The sequence below is a fragment of the Taurulus bubalis genome (genome assembly GCF_910589615.1).
Source record: "Taurulus bubalis genome assembly, chromosome: 1".
NCBI classification, from domain to species: Eukaryota; Metazoa; Chordata; class Actinopteri; order Perciformes; family Cottidae; genus Taurulus; species Taurulus bubalis.
The window spans coordinates 42,274,532-42,293,892 of record NC_136589.1 but is presented as its reverse complement, the minus strand read 5'-3'; the positions used below and the strand labels follow the sequence as shown (position 1 = coordinate 42,293,892).

At 40.9% G+C, this 19,361-nt stretch overlaps 1 protein-coding gene across 1 annotated transcript in view; it reads right to left on the bottom strand.

Annotated features, from left to right (window-relative positions):
• Nucleotides 1–211: 211 nt before the first annotated feature.
• vipr2 (vasoactive intestinal peptide receptor 2) overlaps nt 212–19,361 on the bottom strand; it is a gene marked incomplete at both ends in the record, with an annotated part of 36,086 nt that continues 16,936 nt past the window's right edge. The window contains 11 exons of the mRNA XM_079220002.1: nt 212–385; nt 799–840; nt 982–1,111; nt 2,236–2,327; nt 3,209–3,278; nt 5,671–5,731; nt 6,457–6,607; nt 7,973–8,105; nt 9,173–9,270; nt 14,454–14,545; nt 16,930–17,043. Coding sequence (XP_079076128.1) covers nt 212–385; nt 799–840; nt 982–1,111; nt 2,236–2,327; nt 3,209–3,278; nt 5,671–5,731; nt 6,457–6,607; nt 7,973–8,105; nt 9,173–9,270; nt 14,454–14,545; nt 16,930–17,043 — 1,157 coding nt within the window. The remainder of the gene's footprint in view (nt 386–798; nt 841–981; nt 1,112–2,235; nt 2,328–3,208; nt 3,279–5,670; nt 5,732–6,456; nt 6,608–7,972; nt 8,106–9,172; nt 9,271–14,453; nt 14,546–16,929; nt 17,044–19,361) is intronic.

Genomic DNA, 19,361 nt, shown 5'->3' with positions numbered 1-19,361 from the left:
ATGGTTCTTTCTCGACACAAGCACACCCTCACAGGATGGATCGGTCCTGCTGAAGGTACATGTTTGAAGGCCCACAGAGATTTGTAAAGCTAATACCAAAATCTGATCTGAGATGATGTGCAGTTTTCCATCCATGTGGTACTTTCCCCTTTGTGTTAAAACCATGTTGTAAAACCTATTCGACCTGGAGGCGGTTTGTCCCTCATCGTCCTCACAGCACCGTGGTCTCTGACTGCAGGATGGACTGCGTTCGGGAGTTGCGGTGAAACTGCACCATGTGCTCCGAACCGTTCCTGGAGGCGAAGGCGCTGTTGAAGAGGTGGTCTCTGCTCAGGCGGCAGTTCAGACACGTACTCCTCCACTTTCTCTTCAGCTCGCCCTGAACCTGCAGAAAATAGGGAAACAAATGATGTTTTGAGGTAAATACATTGAGGTGTTACTAATAGAAGAGTGATGGAACTTCCTCTAGGGCAAACAAAGCTCTCCACAGTACTGAACAACCTGTGTACAACAATATGTGCTCTGATGAATGATATCATTAAAACATATTTAAAAAAGGAAAAAGAAAATCAAAGATTTTAGCTCCTTTATTTCCTGCCTGTCATATGTTTCCACATTGAAGAAGCATGTTATCAGCTGAATGCAGACTCTTTTTTTCCCCTCTCTAAAAATCTAAATGCTAAAAAGGAAATCATATTTTATGCAAATTGTTATTGATTTAAAGTGCCACGCTCCGTTTACGTTTCAGTAATGTTTCTAAACACTACTGCACTGCCAAATGTCATAAATTAAGCTTACCTCACTGTTTAAGAAACAGTACAGAATGGCCACCACCAAACCCTGAAGAAAGCAACACAGCAATGTTAAAAAAAAGTACTAACATCACAAGGAATTCAACATTTAATTAGTAAATATAAAACAAAGAGATGGACACAAACACGTCCATTCATGAAAACAGTTCAAAGACATCGATAGAAGCACCTGAAAGGATCCGAGGGCGAGGTCAAAGAATATCTTATAAGCCTCCGCGATGGATTCACTGAGAGAAGCGAAGACCACGTAGTGGATCCCGAACAGAGGGATCAGCAGGAGAGTGGACTTGGCCAACCTCCTGAGAGAAAAACAGGAATGGAGAACTATTTGTAGCACCATTAAGTGTAACATATGCAGTGTTTGTTCCTATTCAAGCCAATCTCAAGGGAAGGAGCATAAATGGCACAACATCTTCCGATACTTCCACTTCGCCAGGCAATAAAACAACTTAGTTAGGTTTAGGAAAAACATCATGTCTGGGTATGATATTCACACGGATGTGTTTGCATCGTAGACTAAGAAGTGGACATAGTCATCATGACGTCACCCACTGGTTTGTGGACTGATGTTATGAAGCCTCGAGTTTTGTGATTCCGCCGTCGCCATCTTGGCTTTTTGCATCCGATGAACAAAAGTGACCATATCTGGAATGCGGAGGAGAGACGTAGAGGCGCCGTATACGTCTCTGGTAGCGGCAGTGACCTGTCAATCACAGTAAGCCCGCCCTAGAGCATCCTCTGCTTCATGGTCTGTTTGACTCTAAATTACCATAATTTACAAAATGAACATCATGCTGTATTGAAGAAGACTTGAAACTAGAGATTGAGACATAACCTCATATTTACAATGTTAACTGAGGGAATAAATCAAGAGAGAAGTCATTTATATAGACTTCTATACAATCAGACTTCTTTTTGCTTACAAACGTGATGTGTTAATTCATACGCCAATTGGTAAGAGTGTGCCGTTTCGTTGCTGTTGTATGAGAACATGTATTGTTGATATACTGTAAAAGGCCAGTTTTCCCAGCATTTGTGCCATGCAGTTAGCTTGTGCTCAGCGCAGCTCAGATTTCCCTGCAGGGTAAAATTGCCTGAAGATAAAACGCATCGCCTTTGACTGTGCAAAGACTCAAAAGAGCCACTGAATCTTGCAAGAATGTGTCGCTACACAGATGCATAGAGGGTATCTCGCCCGACTCTCCATTTCACGAAGGCTGCATCATCAAATGCTGCCTTGTTGAATGAGCGTTAGCGTCACTCTTACCTCTGCAGACAGAGAACACAGAACGGATGAAAGTGTTCTGGGTGTCTCAGATTGTGTTTTTTTTCTTCTTTCTTAATGGCATTTTGCTGACTCTTATTCCACATAAGCTTACACCGGCAAAATGAACAGGTTTAGCGTCTGTTTCCTGTGAGATACCTGTATTGTGATTGGTCGTTGCCGCCCACGTCGGGGCACCTCAGCTTCTGAACCAAGATCCGAATGATGCTGATAAACAGGATAAAGTTCACCTTGGAGACAGAGGAGGGGAAACAACAGAACTATTATCAGATTGACTGAAGAGAGTCAGCGAGACACACAAGAGGGAGGGTTATTTTTGCAGTGTTGGGCAGTTTCCCAACCCACAGAAAGCAATGCATGAAAAGTAGAGATAGGAATGCACAAAAAAAGCAAGTGAGTGCAGAGAGGCGATTGGTGACTTTAAATATGTTTCTCTGGCGCATTTTTGGAGCATTTGCTAATTCATTTGTTTTAAACAGTGCCCTTATGTCGCTATCTGGAGCTGCTATTTGCCTACTAGCTTAAAGACTATTAGCTTAAAGACTATTAGCTTAAAGAATATTAGCTAAAAGACTGTTAGCTTAAAGACTGTTAGCTTAAAGACTGTTAGCTTAAAGAATATTAGCTAAAAGACTATTAGCTTAAAGAATATTAGCTAAAAGACTGTTAGCTTAAAGACTGTTAGCTTAAAGAATATTAGCTAAAAGACTATTAGCTTAAAGAATATTAGCTAAAAGACTGTTAGCTTAAAGACTGTTAGCTTAAAGACTAAGCTTCAAGGCTCTTGCAATGAAGCACAGAATCTTACTACGATTACTTGTTCGTGTAAGTTATAATTTATTAAAAAAATAAACGTTTAGGCTAACAAGCACTACCATACAAAACCTTTACTCTACTTCTACCTCCTCTACAAGAATCATCAACTTCCTTCAATGGTTTCAAGTTTTTCAACGTCTGTCTGAAATCGAGGGGTAATTGTTTCAGACATTTTCGGGTTAGCACATCTATCCTTTATATCACCATCCATTTCTTTCCACGTGGAAGTGCTTTTATAACTGACAAGCATGTGAAACACCTGCAAACCAACAGCAGGTAATGATCCTCGACCTACCATGATGGAGAATCCGATTGGTCCATTGATCACCCAGTTGGGTATGGGGTTGTCATTTCTCTCCCAGCACCTGAGGGCACCATAAATAACCATAATGTAACTTTCATAGAAATATATATGTCAAACTAGTTTGCAAGGTTGAGTCATTCAGGTCTTAAAGTAAGGCTCATGTCTTTTGGGGCAAGTCTAAGTCACTAATCCATCTACTGGCCACTTATGGAGGTCCAAGCAAGGCCACCCAGACATCCTTCTCCTCAGCTGTGTCCTCCAGATATATCAAAGTCAAGTGGAGGATCTAATCCAGGGGTCGGCAACCTGCGGCTCTTTAGCCCGCCTGTTGCGGCTCCCTGAGGCTTTGACAAAAAAAAAAAAAAGTTTTGATTTTATTCTTTTTTTTTTTGCCCAGTGGAAAAATCTTTCAAGGGAAACTCCTCTTATCTTGCCGTTTGAGGTGATATTGGGTCACTGAAAATAAAAATAAATGTTTAAATATTTCTTTAACTAAAATGTGCGTCACATCCTGTCACATCGCTGTCAAGCAGCTTCCCCTGCAGGTGCTACTCGTGATTCACAGAGCTCCGCCCTCGCTAAACTATCAACGGAGAAAGGTAGTTTAATTCTGCGTGGACGTATTAATTAGCTTTCACTGCCAACGATGCTGCTGACCTGTATGCTTGATATGTGGCGAGGAGTTAGCCAACAACAAAACATGTAATGTTGAAAGACTCTTCCAGAACAAGCACACAGCTTCTGATGAAAAGAATCAAGCTGCAGAAGAGCGATTTCTCAACTGCTGCAGCAAACGGATCAAAGTAGATATACTTTCAGGAAGTGGATCAAGCTCATGAGACAGCGAGGCGTCCGCTCGTAAAGACAGATCCGTCCTCCTCCGTTTGCGGTGCTCTAAAAGTCCGTAGTGTGGAGGCTCAGTGTAAACGTAGCAAAATATATGCGTTTTAAAATGTAAAGCTCACGTGAGGATGACAGATATCAAACCTGCTATCTTGTGGTTACAGGATGAACACTCTACATGAGCCACATATATAGATAGGACTCAAGGTCTGCTTAGTTGTGTATTTAATGGACCTTAATCGCCGACACATGACTATTTTTTTTCTCCTCTTCATAAGAGTTTGATAGTTATAAACAGGTAAAATAGCAATAATGTCAAAAATTGTCTTTATTCTTGTTCTATAATTTCATAAATACAACAAACTATAGTTTGTTGAACATATAATATAACTATATATACAACTTCATAAGCTTTGATATCAAATAGCTTTTGCGGCTCCAGACACTTTTTTTTTGGTGGAAAAAAGGGCAAAATGGCTCTTTGGATAGAAAAGGTTGCTGACCCCCTCCTGCTCGTTCTGCGTCTGTCCCCTGGTTCTCCTCCCAGTCGGTCATACCCAGCAATACTGGAGGCATCATTATCAGTGGGCCAAATCATTTTTTAATTGGCTTCTTTTCAACATGAAGGAGCAGCACTTCTACTCCATTCTCTGAGGGTGAGCCCCAGACACCCTGCTGAGGAAACTAATTTCCGTCGTTTGTATCCGTAACCTCGACCTGATACAGCGGATTATGATGCACCACTCGGCCCGTCTTAAGATCCGCTGTTACCCGCGGTGCTGCAAGTGAATCCTTCACTCTGGAAAAGAAGCTCTCAACCCGGGTGAGCACAGGCTTGTCTTTACCCTTGCAAGAAGGCTGAAGGGACACAGGTCTTAATAGGACAATTGTATATCAAGATGCTTTTGGGGTCTTTGAATGCTGTAATGTATCGACCTAAAGGCCTTTACACACTCGGGGTCGGATGAATAAAGGACACAGAAATGCGTAATACTCGCCTGTGAACTGTCTGTCTGTTCTGTCCTTGCTTTCCTATCAGACCGCTGCTCTGTAATTGTTGTCACAGAGTTGTTTCACATAGTCTCTTTCTTTTTCTTTTAGGAATACACCCACTCAGTGTGACTCGCTCAGTGTTGAGCTGCAATAATGTGCAACCGAAGCCGAGCAGATCATGTGGCATCGAGCTCATGATAACAGCAACTCAGTGCAAATCCATCCAAATGAATTATCCAATGAGGTGCTCTTTGCCACGGGGATTATCTGGTTTAATATTGTGAAAAACAGAGCTGGCTTGAATCTAATCAATAAAATGTAATTTGTTGATTTAATGAAATGCATTGCCTGTTGAATATCAATGTGTCCAAGTCTCTGATGTGATTGACGGTTACACGTCTCCTATCGTATAGTGAAGTACAAAATACGTTCATAAATCCATTTGACGAAACAAAGCACAGATGGTGATTAATCAGACAACAACATGCAGATTCCTCCGATACACGTTAATCTACGTAACACAATGAAAGGATATTACGATGTGCACATGATACAAAATCTGAATTACATTTCCATGCTGGTGCGTGATTGGTTCATGATTGGTTGGCGACACTCACCCCGTGTCCTCCAGATAAATCCTCGTCATCACCCACGCAGAGACGAACACCGTGGGGATTCCTGCGAAACGCCACGAGGAAAACATCGATACAATTTAGGAAAAAACAAATCTATCAGTATGTTTGATTGTTTAATTATCATACTTTCATTATTTTCTTTCTTCTAATCATAAGATTAGAAAACAAGCTGATACTTTAGCAAACAGCTGCTTGCTTACACATCCAGCAGACAAGAATTTGTTTTAGTCTCACACACAGGCAACAAAATACAAACATAGAAAGCAGGCGAACAAATACAAATACATAGACAGGTCATGTGACACAATTAAAACCGTTCCAATCAGTGTCTGTGGCTGAGATCTACTCAGTTACTTTGATGGGTTAAGAATATTAATGGAACCTGGGATAAACCACTTTTTAAATACATTTACGTACATGTTTTACTTAGTTTACATACTTATTTTAAGCCTAAATACTGTGTTTTTCTAATCTTGACGTGGTTTTGTTGCGTAAAGATGACCGCGACAATTTCACGCTAATGACATGGCGTAAAATGATAAGTGAAAAGCCTAAAATACGTCATATTTACACTCGAAAATTACATCAATTTGAGAATTTTGTGCTATTTATATGCATTGACCATGATATTGGGTTAGTTAAAACACCTTTAAAACGTGAGATTGAGCGTAAAAAATGAATAAATCATGATTATTGATGCTCTAAACATCAAAGTCAGTTTCTCTGAACCCCAGAAGAAGCTGAAGCTCCAGTGAAACGGAAGCTCACCCCATCCGATGAACATGTAGACGATAAAGTGTCTGTTCTCGGAGAAGATGACCACGAGCAGCGTGTGCAGGTACAGACCCTCCACCAGCAGCCAGAAGAAGTTGGCCATGATGAAGTACTGGAAGAACACCAGGCTGGCTTTACATCCCACCTGAAAAACACAAAGGTCAAACATCTCACCGAGGTTCAAAGAAACGTTGAAATGGAAACAATTAAGTCATTTTTTGTCATATCAACCTCTAGTGCCACATGCTACTGGCTCTCTTTGTGACCGCAGCGTTGGACGCTGAGGGTTAATCAGGAATAAAGCTAATTATTCTGATGTGTGGGTTTGCACATTCCCCGTTCCCACTGGGGCGATAAGCGAGTTCACCAGGAGGAGGAGCTGGAGCTTGTAGATCACGATAAAGGTCGGAGCGCCCCGACAGTATTCCTTCAATTATTACGGAGACGTTTCCTCTCCAATGTAAAACAGCAAATGAAGTCGGCTTAAGATCAAACCTCGATGCTTTTAAGAGCAGATAAAGTTCTCCACCCTTTATTTTTTATTAAAGAGTGACAGAAAAGAGATGATAGAAAAAGGAGAGAGAGATTCAACATCCTGCCGGGTTCAAAATGGGGAAGTTGCGGCTCACTTCTTTCATACTCATTTTATTCAGATGATGGTCTTCTTCAGCTGAGGTAAAAGGAAAGGTCTTTGTTTTGAATCACTAACGACTCTGGGCGGCCATTTTTAATTCATTAAAAGGTGCTTAGATATTAATTATGTGATTATCTTTCTAAAATAAAACCTCATTAACTAACGCAGTCTAATAATACAGTCCAGCAATGAATCAGTTCATCTTCTATTTAAAAAAAAAAAAACTGGTTTAGAGACTTGCCTTCATTTGGAGGATGCAGTTATTAAACTGTATAATTCTGTCAGTGTTGTTATCCTGACAGGTGTTTCTACTATTTTGTGTCTCAACAACACCTCTCTGCATAATACAATAATACAACAATACCACAAAATACATCCTCCACGATGACCATTTTGTTCTTCACTCTCACCTGGTTTTAATCACAATGATTTATTATTAAAAACAATACTTTAATAATTTATTGAAATAATGGAATAATGTATTTAAAAAATGTATAATGCTTTAAATAATTTAATGTATCTTTTAATAATTTAAATATTAGTAAAAAAATGTTTTTAATACTGTTTAAATATTTATAAAAAATAATGTAACGATTTTTAAAAATTTGTAATAAAAGGTGAAGTTTGTCAGCTTGGATTCACAAACGGTGTTTGAAACGGCAACTTTGGAGAAAGCCACTTAAATCCACCTCTGCAAGCTCGTAAAAAAAAAAAAAAGACTAAATATTAAGTCTCATTCCCCTAAACAAACGTATTTACATTCACGCTTCATTTCACAAACGGAGGCTGGAAGCAGAGACTGCTTTCCCTGCTGTGACAGTTTTGCCGTTTTAGCTTTCCCCGCTTCCCTCGGGCGGACGGAGGCGGTGACCTCACCAGTGACGGCTGGTTGGAGCACTGCGAGGTTCGGCTGAAGAGGATGTCGTCTTTGACCAGCACGGCCACGGCTCGCAGGACGAAGGAGCAGAAGAGGTTGAGGTGGATGTAGTTCCTGGTGCAGTGCAGCTTCCTGCAGACACAATGTGTTGCATGATGACACATCAAAGTGTGATGATCTCCTCTTTTAGGTTGAAGTTGCATTCTTATTTTTGCAGCAATATTCATCATTTTGCACATGCTGATATTATTTTTATAATAATATTTACTCTGTTCAGTTCAAATTAAGCTTTAATGCTGAGTTCAAACCTTCAGCTCCAATTAACATCATTTCAATGAACACACTGAATGAAGCTAAATCCAATTAGGCCGTAAACTGAGAGGCTGTCACACACACACACACACACAAACAGACATCTGTTGACAATTAAAGATAAATCAGTGACATGAAATTGTGGCTAATTGCCAGTTCCTGTTCATTTAAAAACTAATTAAACTGACAGCTTTTCCTCAGACTCAGCTGAAATGTCAATCAGCACAAAACACGAGAAACAAAGAGTGAAAAGATGAGCTTGAAATTAACACCAGCCTTTCAGCATGTTGGTAATGTTTTCATTCTGTTTTTGTTTTTTTTACTAATCAAGGCGACAACCTCCAGTTCTCCCGAGTGAAGCCGGTGCGGAAGTGTCTTAAAACCTGCATTATCTCTACTGACCACCAGGGGGCGACTTCTCTGGTTGTATAGAAGTATATATGTCATGTCTTAAAGCTATATTCTCTCTACTGTCCACCAGGGGGTGACTCCTCTGGTTGTATAGAAGTATATGCTTCATGTGTTTAAGCTGCATTCTCTCTACTGACCACCAGGGGCGACTCCTCTGGTTGTATAGAAGTCTATATAAATGACTCTACTTCTCTCTTGATTTATTCCCTCAGTAAACATTGTAAACATGAGTTTATGTCTCAATCTCTAGCTTCAAGTCTTCTTCAATACAGCATGATGTTCATTTAGTAAATTATGGTCATTTACAGTCAGGGGCCGCTTTAGGGCGGGGCTACAAGGTGATTTACAGGTCGACACCAGAGTCGTTCGATACAGATAGTTTGTTGAGTAATCCCATTTTAAAATAGTCTCTAGTTTTTGACAGTTTGACCACTGAGGCTCATTTCACGAGATAATGTCGTAACTTCCGGTCTTACCGGAACAGACAGAGGATGGCGCTCCCTGTGGTGAGGGCGATCAAAGACAGGCTGTGACCCAGAGTGTACAACGTCTTCACCACCACGTAGAAGACCAGCTGCAGAGACAGAGGGTCAAGGAACAGGGTCAGACTTTATCCTTCAGAAACTACTGGTCTCACACCATGAAATATAAAGATTTTGGAGAACCCATTTCAGATGTTGTTCATCCACGTGAGGGAAATCTGAACAATATCTATACTAAAGCTGCAAATGTTTAAAATGCTTCAACGAAACAAAAAACAGACCTGACCTCCCTCCATAAAGCATCAAACAATGTAACGGGTTTATCCTCTGGGGAGCAGGAATCCGCTTAATTCCCTGCATCTGCCCTTTAGATACAGTAACCAATATTCATACACAACAATATCTCAACATCTAGAACCAGACTGGGAAAATGTACATTCAATTTAAAAAAAAATGTAATCCAATTAATTTTTAATTTTTATTTTTTTCAAATAAATTCCTGTGAAAGAAGTCGTTCGCGAGTGCTTTTTGTTCACGTTCCTTACAATAAGATGGCCTTGATATTGATCAGGTTCAGTCATTGAAAGGGAGAGTGGAGAGAGAGGGAGGAGCGAGAGAGAGAGAGAGAGAGGGGGGGGAGAGAGAGGGAGGAGCGAGAGAGAGAGAGAGAGAGAGAGGACAGCACAATGGGCGATTCAGCGATGACATTCGTGACAAAGTGAACAGGAGGAAGCTGCTGACAGGAAGTTTCATTTCACAACAGAGATTTCTTCCATGTGAAGATAAAGACGCAAATATGCTGACACACGGGACACATTACATTTGATGATACATTTGATAGCACAATAGTTTGAAAAATATCATTAGATTATATATAAATAAAATCTTTTGGATTTAGTCAGTAAAATATAATCGTGCACCTTTCTTTTTAACGGGAAATCACAAAGCAAAGAGGGATCATGTTGACGTAAAGGCCAAAGAGACATCAGCAGTTTGTTTGTGAAAGAATATCTCCGAACACCTTATGTGTTTTTTGTTTTGTTTTTGAGGGGATAAACGATGAGCGTTGTGATCTTGTTCAAATGCGCTGTCACACATTCAGAGTCCTGTTGTACCATCTCATGTTACTTCTGGTTAAAAACAAAGATGGCAACCACCACAACCTGCTCTTCTTCATCAGGCTCTCCAATTCATCAGGCCATTATTTGTTTCGTGTTTGACAGGGGAAGAAAGAAATACTGGAAAAAATCCTAAAATATAGATTTGAAACTGAAGCAGATTTTAGATTTTGTTCTTTCCTTTCAGACTTCACCAGGACATAAAATATGTAGTACTTTTACTAGTCCTCGTGTTTTTCTGTTGGGAAAACTGGCATGAAAAACTGAAGAACTGATCATTTCCTGTTGGAAACGGAGGCGGGGATTGAAATCAAATGACCTCTGTCTCTGTGTGTGTGTGTGTGTGTGTGTGTGTGTGTGTGTGTCTCCTGTTATCTTGCTTCCTCAGAAAAAGGTGTTTTGTGTTTGAGTTCCTCTTTTTTTCCCCCGTGAGAAAAACAAAAGCGTGTTGATTTGCAAAAACACGTCTGACATCAAACACACATCTAGTTTAATTGGTCCAATCTTACGTGTGTGCGTACTGAAGGGGTTTAATAATTTAGTTTGTCACATTTAGACTTGCACAGTGTAAAAATAAATTGTTTATGTGTACATTGCAATGGATGGAATATGATAATTAATAAGGGATATTATTATGAAGGATTTGTAATTGTATGCATATGAAGGTCACTTTTATTTACTATATAATGATTAATGTGTGAATGAATGTTAGACAATATTGCATGATGCATAGACTACTTTCCCGGCTCAAAATATGTATTTATTGGACATGTCTTGTAAATATTGCGCGTTGCTCTCATGGTTGAATACGTTCCCTCTTGTATAAAAGTGACAGAGACCTCGCTGCAGCTGTAATGTTTCTGCGACACCAGATGGAGCACAAGGTTAGCTAGCATGCAGAGAGGGACACTTCATGTTCTGCCCTCTGAGATCATTGTGATGAACGGATCACTTCGCTATACAAGGTGCACTCAGACCCGCGCCAGGTGTGTCTGCAACAACCACTGCTGTATTGTGTGATTGAATTAATGCAACCCACAACCGGCTAGACTCCCGTCAAGACACTAATGGGGCGACGGGAGCCGGCTCCTAATTGGGAGCCGCTTTTTCGCTTGCTCTTTCGCCGCATTTAATTGATCAATCATGTGATGGCACGGAGACTGTGCATTGTAGCAACTCCAGTCCCCTCAGAGAGAAGCTTCTCCAAAACAGGGCAGATAATTGCGGAGAGAAGAAACAGGATCAGCCCCTCAAATCTGAGGCACTTGGTCTTTCTCAATGTAAATCTTTAATGAAGGACAACACTCTGGGTGCTGATTTTTTTCTTTGTTTGTATTTATATAATAAACATTTGATATAGTGCATGTTTTTTTTTACATTAGTAATTCATATTGCGCATAATTTTACATTATTGTTGGTAATAAATTAATTTAAGCACCAAAAAATCTGAAGAGCCATTTGGGAGCCGAAAGAGCCGGTTCTCTAAAAAGAGCCGGAATTCCCACCACTAGCGTACTCAGCAGAGAGTCTACTTGTATTTCCGTTAGCCAACAATGCATCCTCATGAAGGGTTCGTCCGGCGTCTTACGAAAAAGTTACTCCTAATTTTTTGGGCATTTTCCCACGAAAGTCCAGCAACACGTGTCAATTTCAGCTCGTTAAATGCACACGGCATTAAATAAAAAATAAAAACAAGGTTTGCCATTTCAGAAGTTCACCATGTTCTTGCCGGTTGAACTTGTTTGAGACAATCGTGCCTCGTTATATAGAGAGCTGAGATTGTTCTGCAAATTTTTATATGTAACACATGGGTATGTATCTCAGGCATCTCGTGCCATTAACCCTTTGGAGTCGAGGGTCATTTTCTTGATTTTACATCATTTCTTAAATTCACTTTTTAAAGTCACTTGCATATGATAGATACCCATGTGTTTTACATCTAAAATTGCAGAACAATCTCAGCTCTCTATATAATGAGGCACCATTGTCAAAAGGCAAAAGTGTAACGAGAAATATTACTCTATAGCTGAAAAATGTAATCTAGATTTTGGAAAATCTTCATATCTCTTGTGAAAACACAGCTTTACTCAGGAGGTCGAACTGTTTTGGTGCTTGAAATTAGTTTACCAAAGGTCTTAGGTTCACAAAAGCAGTGAAATATATGAATACAAAAATGGTAGAAACATGTAAATAAATGTCTAAAATCAAATGTATTATTATATGGTGAGGTGATGAGCTGTGGCTGGCGTTGTGGCCTGCAGTGATGATTTGGCAGAGACGGACTGGAGGCTGCTAAAGCGATGCTGCATGTTGTCTTCTGGACCCTGGCAGCTGCAAATCCTCTCTGTAAAATACATTACTATTAGTTTGTATAAGTTCACTGAAAGAAAGTAACAGGATAGTGACAGTATTTGATTACGCCCCGTTCAGTCTCATAACTACCATGTGCCCATTTAGCTACTGCACAGCTACTTCCGGTTAGCGCGCAGCTAACCTAACAACATGGTCATTTCAGTCTCACAAACACATAACAGAGATCCAACACTACTGAGCATGCTACGTTCGCTGAACGAACGCTAACAGGGATCGTGACAATATTTGAACACCCACCGTTCAGTTTTTTATCCACCCTGTAGCCATATATAACTCTGTTAGCGATCGTTAGCTCGCGCGCTCCGTGGTAGGAGCTAACGTGAGGTAAACAATATGGCAGTAACGATTAACAGAGCTATAACACTACTAAGCGTACTACGTTCACTGAACGAAAGTTAACGGGGATCGTGACAATATTTGAACACCCACCGTTCAGTTTTTTATCCACCCTGTAGCCATATATAACCCCGTTAGCGATCGTTAGCCCGCTACCCGCTAGCTTCGTGTTCGCAGCAGCTCTATCTGGCTACAGGTCCCATTACTAACATAAATATGCTATTGCAAAGTTCAGTAAATGCACTTACCCATCTTCCAATGGATCCCTTTGCTTGGCTTTGTCCTGTACATCTCAGGGATTGACTGGTTGAAGCTGCGCCGTTCTCCAGTATAGCTTCGCTCAGCCTGCCTGCTCTTTTTCTCTCTCTCCCGGTGAAGCTCATATGACACGTCTGGGTGTGTATAATGCTCTATCTTGCTGTGTGAATCTCATATGATCTCGCGGACAAAAGGCAGAGGAAGCTGAAGTTTAACTAAATCTTGGAGACGTGGAACCATATTTCTGTGCAGAATTATCGTGACTGACTGAATATTTTCAAAACGGCAGAATCGTATAGCGCGTGTGCGCGCTCGAAGATCTCGAAGGGTTAAAAGGTGGATTTAAGAAACTATGTAAAATCGAGAAAATTACCGTAGATCTCAAATCTATTGAAGTATTCCAGTTGTTTATGTATTTGTTGTGGTTGATAATGTGTTGTTGTCATATCTTATACAAATATCAACATTATTTGTCATGTATATCTGTATACTTTGTGTCTTATATTATATATAATTATGTGAGATTTTAATAATAGATGCAGGCTTCAAACCAATGCCTCTTTTCTTCTACCACTGTTTGATCTGACAGACGCGGAGTGTTGTTTAGGGTGTTTTGGGTGAATTGCATAGAGAGGGAGCAGGTGAAGAAGTGAAAGACAGGAGAGTGAAAGAGTGAGAAAGAGACGGCCAGTTCAACGAGGACAATGGCCGATTCAGAGTAAGACCAGTCGTGACCCAAACTGACCCTCGGCAGTGAAAGAGGAGGGCAGCAGCAATTATCACCGTCCAGGACAAACGAGGACAAACATTCTGCTCACCCCCCGAAAAAACGTTCTCCTGCTTCCCCCTGAAACTGTTTCAAGGAATCGCAGCACACCCGAAAAAAACTGGACCAAACTTCACGTATGATAGACAAAAAAAGATATTCTTGGAAAGCTTATTTTCTGTTGGTGCTAGTGTTAGCTCGTCTGTTTTGTTGGTAGCTAGCGCAGTATTGTTTAAAATTTCTATCTTGTTACAACAAAAAGCAGACAAAAAGAAAAACAGGCTTTCCCTAATTGAATAACCTCCAGTTATGCAGAGTGAAGCCGATGTGCATTCTCTCTCCTGACCACCAGGGGGCGACTCCTCTGGTTGTATAGAAGTCGACGGACGGAGAAGGAGACAATGTGAAGACAGAGTGACCGCACCTTGTCCTGGCTGGTGTCCGAGCCACAGGCGCTGGTGATGTTCGGGAAAACGTCCGACCATCCCGCCGGCGTGCAGTTCCTGCTGATGTTACCTGCGAGAGACAAAGAGAGACGGTAGCGATTGGTCGTCACAGTTTCTTTTTTCCCAACCTAACAAGGACAGGCATGTAGGATTTAATGCCATCTAGTGGTGAGGTTGCAAAACTGCAACCAACTGAATAGCACTGCCTTTCTTGGCAAGATGCCCTGTATAGCGTTCAAACCACCGACTGGATATAAGAAGTGGACGTAGTCATCGCGACGTCATCCACTTGTTTGTGGACTGATGTTTTGAAGCCTCGAGTTCGGCGATTTCACCGACGCCATCTTGGATTACGGCGGTCGGAAGTGACTATATTTGGAATGCGGAGGAGGGACATAGAGACGTCGTATACGTCTCTGGAAGCAACCTGTCAATCACCTTGTAGCCCCGCCCCAAAGCATACCTTGCTTTATGATCTGCTTGACTTTAACACGTTAAGGATTGGCTTCACTCGGCAGAACCGGAGGTTGCCGCCTGATGTGTAACTAAAAACACTTCATGGTAAAGTGAAGCGAAGCGTCGCTTTGTGTGCGTTTCAAATGAGCTCAACGTCCAGTCGGCATTGAACTCCCGGGGAACATCCTCCGGGTGTTCAATGCCAACAAATACTGCGGTGCACTGGAAGTTCAACTCTCTTGAAAATTTCCAGAATGCGCTGTATAAAAAGCATAACGAGCATCCTCTTGCCCACTGACCTGAAATAACGTCAGCACAGTTCTGCCTCGCTACACACTTTACAAACCCTCCTCACAGCGGGGGGTGGGGGGGGACACAGCTGAAGCTACGAGAGTTTTTTTTTAATGGCTTAACTTCATTTATTAATCAACATGTCGCTGCAGCTTCATGTTGTACTCCAGCGGTTTGTTTGTGAAATACGTTCTTTCTCCAGCACAAAGAGGGGAAACTGGTCCAGATGTGGATTCTGGAAGCATTTGTTCAAGACGAAATGAGACGAAATAAAACAAAAATAGAAAGACAAAGCAGAGAAACAGAACATTTTTGGTAAAAAATAAAATAAAATAAATGAATTGGTCAACTTTGTGTTTCTTATTAATTTAGAGATTCAAAATTTTGATTAAATCTAGAATTATAAGTTGCAGTTTACACCCATGATTGTCTAAAATGCCATTACTTCATAATTTTTATCTTATAAGACTTCTGTGGGAAATTGTCATAATTAGCGTATGAATTCTTGAATGACAAAAGAAGGACAAAAACGTGTGTTTTGTGAGGTCACGGTGACCTTTGACCACACGCATCTAATCAGCTCATCATCCAGGTAGACTCCAGAGGTGATGGACCCAAAAACATAATTCCTCCGGCGAGGTATAAGAACATATGATAAGCTTATAAAATACACTGTTAAATAATAAACCAGTGTCGGGTTCGGGCCCCTCGACTCATTTAGGTGGTTTATGAGTTGTTTCACTGAAGATAAATCTCCGCTCTAAACTTTTCCATTTAAATCAACTGTTGACTCCCAAAGAGGTAAATGTATCTAAATTTAAAAATTCAAATTTGCATTTCAGAACTTGTTCTCTTCTTTTCTTTCCCATGAATCATCTCACAACCCTTCAGATTTATTTTTCGACCCACTGGACGAGACGATGCCTCGGGCTCATACATCTGTCGATAGAATTAACCAACTGTAAACTGTTGCATTGGGATTAACAATCTAATCTCAGACGATGCATCAACCACAGCGGCCAGTTCCACAATGCCAGATATGTATTTATACAACAGGATCAGGATTGTGCGCGCGGCTTTACGAATCCGACAACAAGAACGCTTTTCTGACCTTTTTTGGGTCGTGAATGTAAACGGATTCCAGCCAACGTTCATTTTATGTAAACGTCCTTTGAGGATCTAGTTGTAGGAACTCTGGGTTTTGGGCAGTGTCAGACCGAGCCTCGGCACCGCCGGACGCTTACATAATGTTTAGTCATCAATCGAGAGCACGACCTCAGAGTGGAGATCCAAGCCGCCATCTGGTCACTGGCTGGGGAAAAAAACAACTAAAAATCCATTACGCATTCACACAGAACTGGGGGAGAAAACGAGGACAAAGAGCCTCGTCAGTTTAGATACTACACCCTCACGTAATCACATTCTTGGTGTGTGGAAACTGAATGAATGAGTGAAAACCATGTCATGTGATCAAAAAAAAAGATCAAAAAGACTTTTTTCTTTTGTTGAGCAACACTCAACATCTAGTTTTTATCCCAGGTGTTGCATGGGCTATTTAAAACACACACACACACACACACACACACACACACACACACACACACACACACACACACACACACACACACACACACACACACACACACACACACACACACACACACACACACACACACGAATAAGTGCATGAATGAATAAGTGACCCACCGTTTCTGCCGAATACAGTTGTGAGGACTCGAGGACAGGGGATGGTGACGGTCTCTCCAATCTCAGTTCGTTCCCAGCATGCAATGCTGTCCCACGTTCCTCTGCATGCCGGCTCTGTCGGGGGGAGAAAAAGAGAACAGAAAGGCGGCTTCATGAGAGGTCGAAGGGAACTAAAACACAGTATTACGGTTTTTCATTGTGCTGCTGGTCAAAACAAACCCACAATGGCGGGCGGAGATTACGTATTTTTTTTGTATGAAGAGGTTGTGCAGGCTGACGTAGGGGTTGCAAAGGGTCCGAACCAGGGTAGGAAATTTACATATTTTTTAGGGGGCAATTTTTGCCCCCACCGACTGAAATCCAGGGACATTTCAATAAAAATTGGGGGCACTTTTTAAAACTTGTGAAATAACATTTAACCTTCGTTCAAAATAATAAATATACTTATTTAGGCTTACAGTATATAAGGAATAGTCATCAAATGGCAATAATAAGACTATTGCCTAATAGTCTTATTAGTAGTAGTCAAGATTCAAAGTGTTTTCTTAGATTTTTTGAACAAAAGAACAAACAGAAAACATAAATCAGACAATCATATTCAATTTTATTCTCATTTCTTTCTGGTAATTCATTGTTATTATTTTTTTTAAACAACTATTAACAATTATAACTTTTTTCTTTCTTTTTTTATAATTCAAAATTATATTTATTGAATTTTTTTGTTACCTTAATCACGTTGTACCTACTAGGGGTGGGAATCACCACAAGTCACACAATTCTATTTTATACTGCGATATATCGATTGTTTTGCGATTTATTCTCTTTTTTCCACCGCAAATTGTCCCCAAAGGAAAACTTCGTCAACATATTGTATCTAAGAAGATCAAGTTTCATCTCACTTCAATCAATAATTTTTGTGATTGTCAAGCAGACAAACTGACCAACATGTCATCAATGTTGTCATTCGAGCTGTATGCACCGAAGAGGGGGCGGGGCTTATCTCTGTGCAAGCAGTTTTCATTTACGCCTTCCACCATGGAAATAACTCTTTCTGCTTTATACTTGTTGTGGAAATCCCAAAAACATCGGAACGTCAAACTCCCTCGTGTCTGGGTTCATAATATTATCCGTAGCCACACGGATAATATTATAAACGTAGGTGGATTTCACGCGAGGAAGTGCGTCTGAACGACGGCCGCTTCCAGCGCTGCTAGAGGACCAGCAGCCAGTTTGAAAGTCTTTGAGCAGCGGCCTGTCCGCATGTTGTCCTGTGTGTTGCGCAACAGCTGTGAGAGCAGCGGCGCTACGAGTGACAGGAAGTCCAGGCGGTTGATTTAAACGCGGATGGAGCATTTCTAATTCCTAAATTTATTACATTTCTATGTTCATTAAATTATCATAATTATTAGAGGAAATTATGGGGGCTTTTTTTGCCCCTCTCCTAGTGATATCAGGGGCAAAATTATTTTTCTTAGGGGCAGTTTTGCCCTTGCCCTTGTGTATTTGGCTGGTCCGAACATTCGCGAAAAATCGATATTTAGGTTGGTAAATGAAATTTGCAAACCAGTTGCATATAAAGGACATTTTTGAGAGACTTCTGCAGTTGGCTGAGTGTTCAGAAATCTCTAAATATTTCCCGAATCATACATTTGTATTCAGTGTCATCCCTCTGATAGACCTGCACAAAACTGCAGGATGAAATATTTGGAAAACACACGGCTCATTACATCCGTTAAAATACAGCACATTAAAATGTACAATTAAACAATTACACTCCTCATGAGGCATTTTGGATTTGGCACATCCTTTGGTTAAATTGCACTTGGAGACACACAGATGTAGAGGATCGAGACCCTTCCAGTGCCGAATGCAAGCGAGGAAGGAACGAATACAAAGCCTCTCACCCGCCCTCCGGTAACAAAAGCAAACAAACCCAAAATAGATCTTCCAGCTCTTTAATGGGTGCCAAAGTGCTGATGGCAAACTGAACCGGCAACAGGGCTTTTTAGCGACAGATGAGTGGAGACGTGGTGAGACGTGGCCCTCGTCTCCACCGTGAAGAAACGTCCTCAGCATCTCCTGTCGCGTTTGCTTTTGTAGAAATCTTCATCCACACAGAGTCAGATTTACGATGTTATATTCATGAAAAAAAAAAGGTCCAAAGGTTCGTAATGCACGACACATATCAAGTAGACGTGGACAGAAACAAGATGATTAAGAACAAGAAGAGACACTTCAGACCACCTGAAAGACCAAAGGAAACATTTCCAGGGTTCTCTAAAAATCACAATAATTTCATTATTCAAACTGCAAAACATTCATTCACAAATAGGAATCGTGAGAGACGACTCAAACGCCGCAGCCAGAAAATGCACGAAGCGGCCGGTCTTCACGTCCGTTTGTGGACCTGAACCCTGGACCCCCTTTGGACC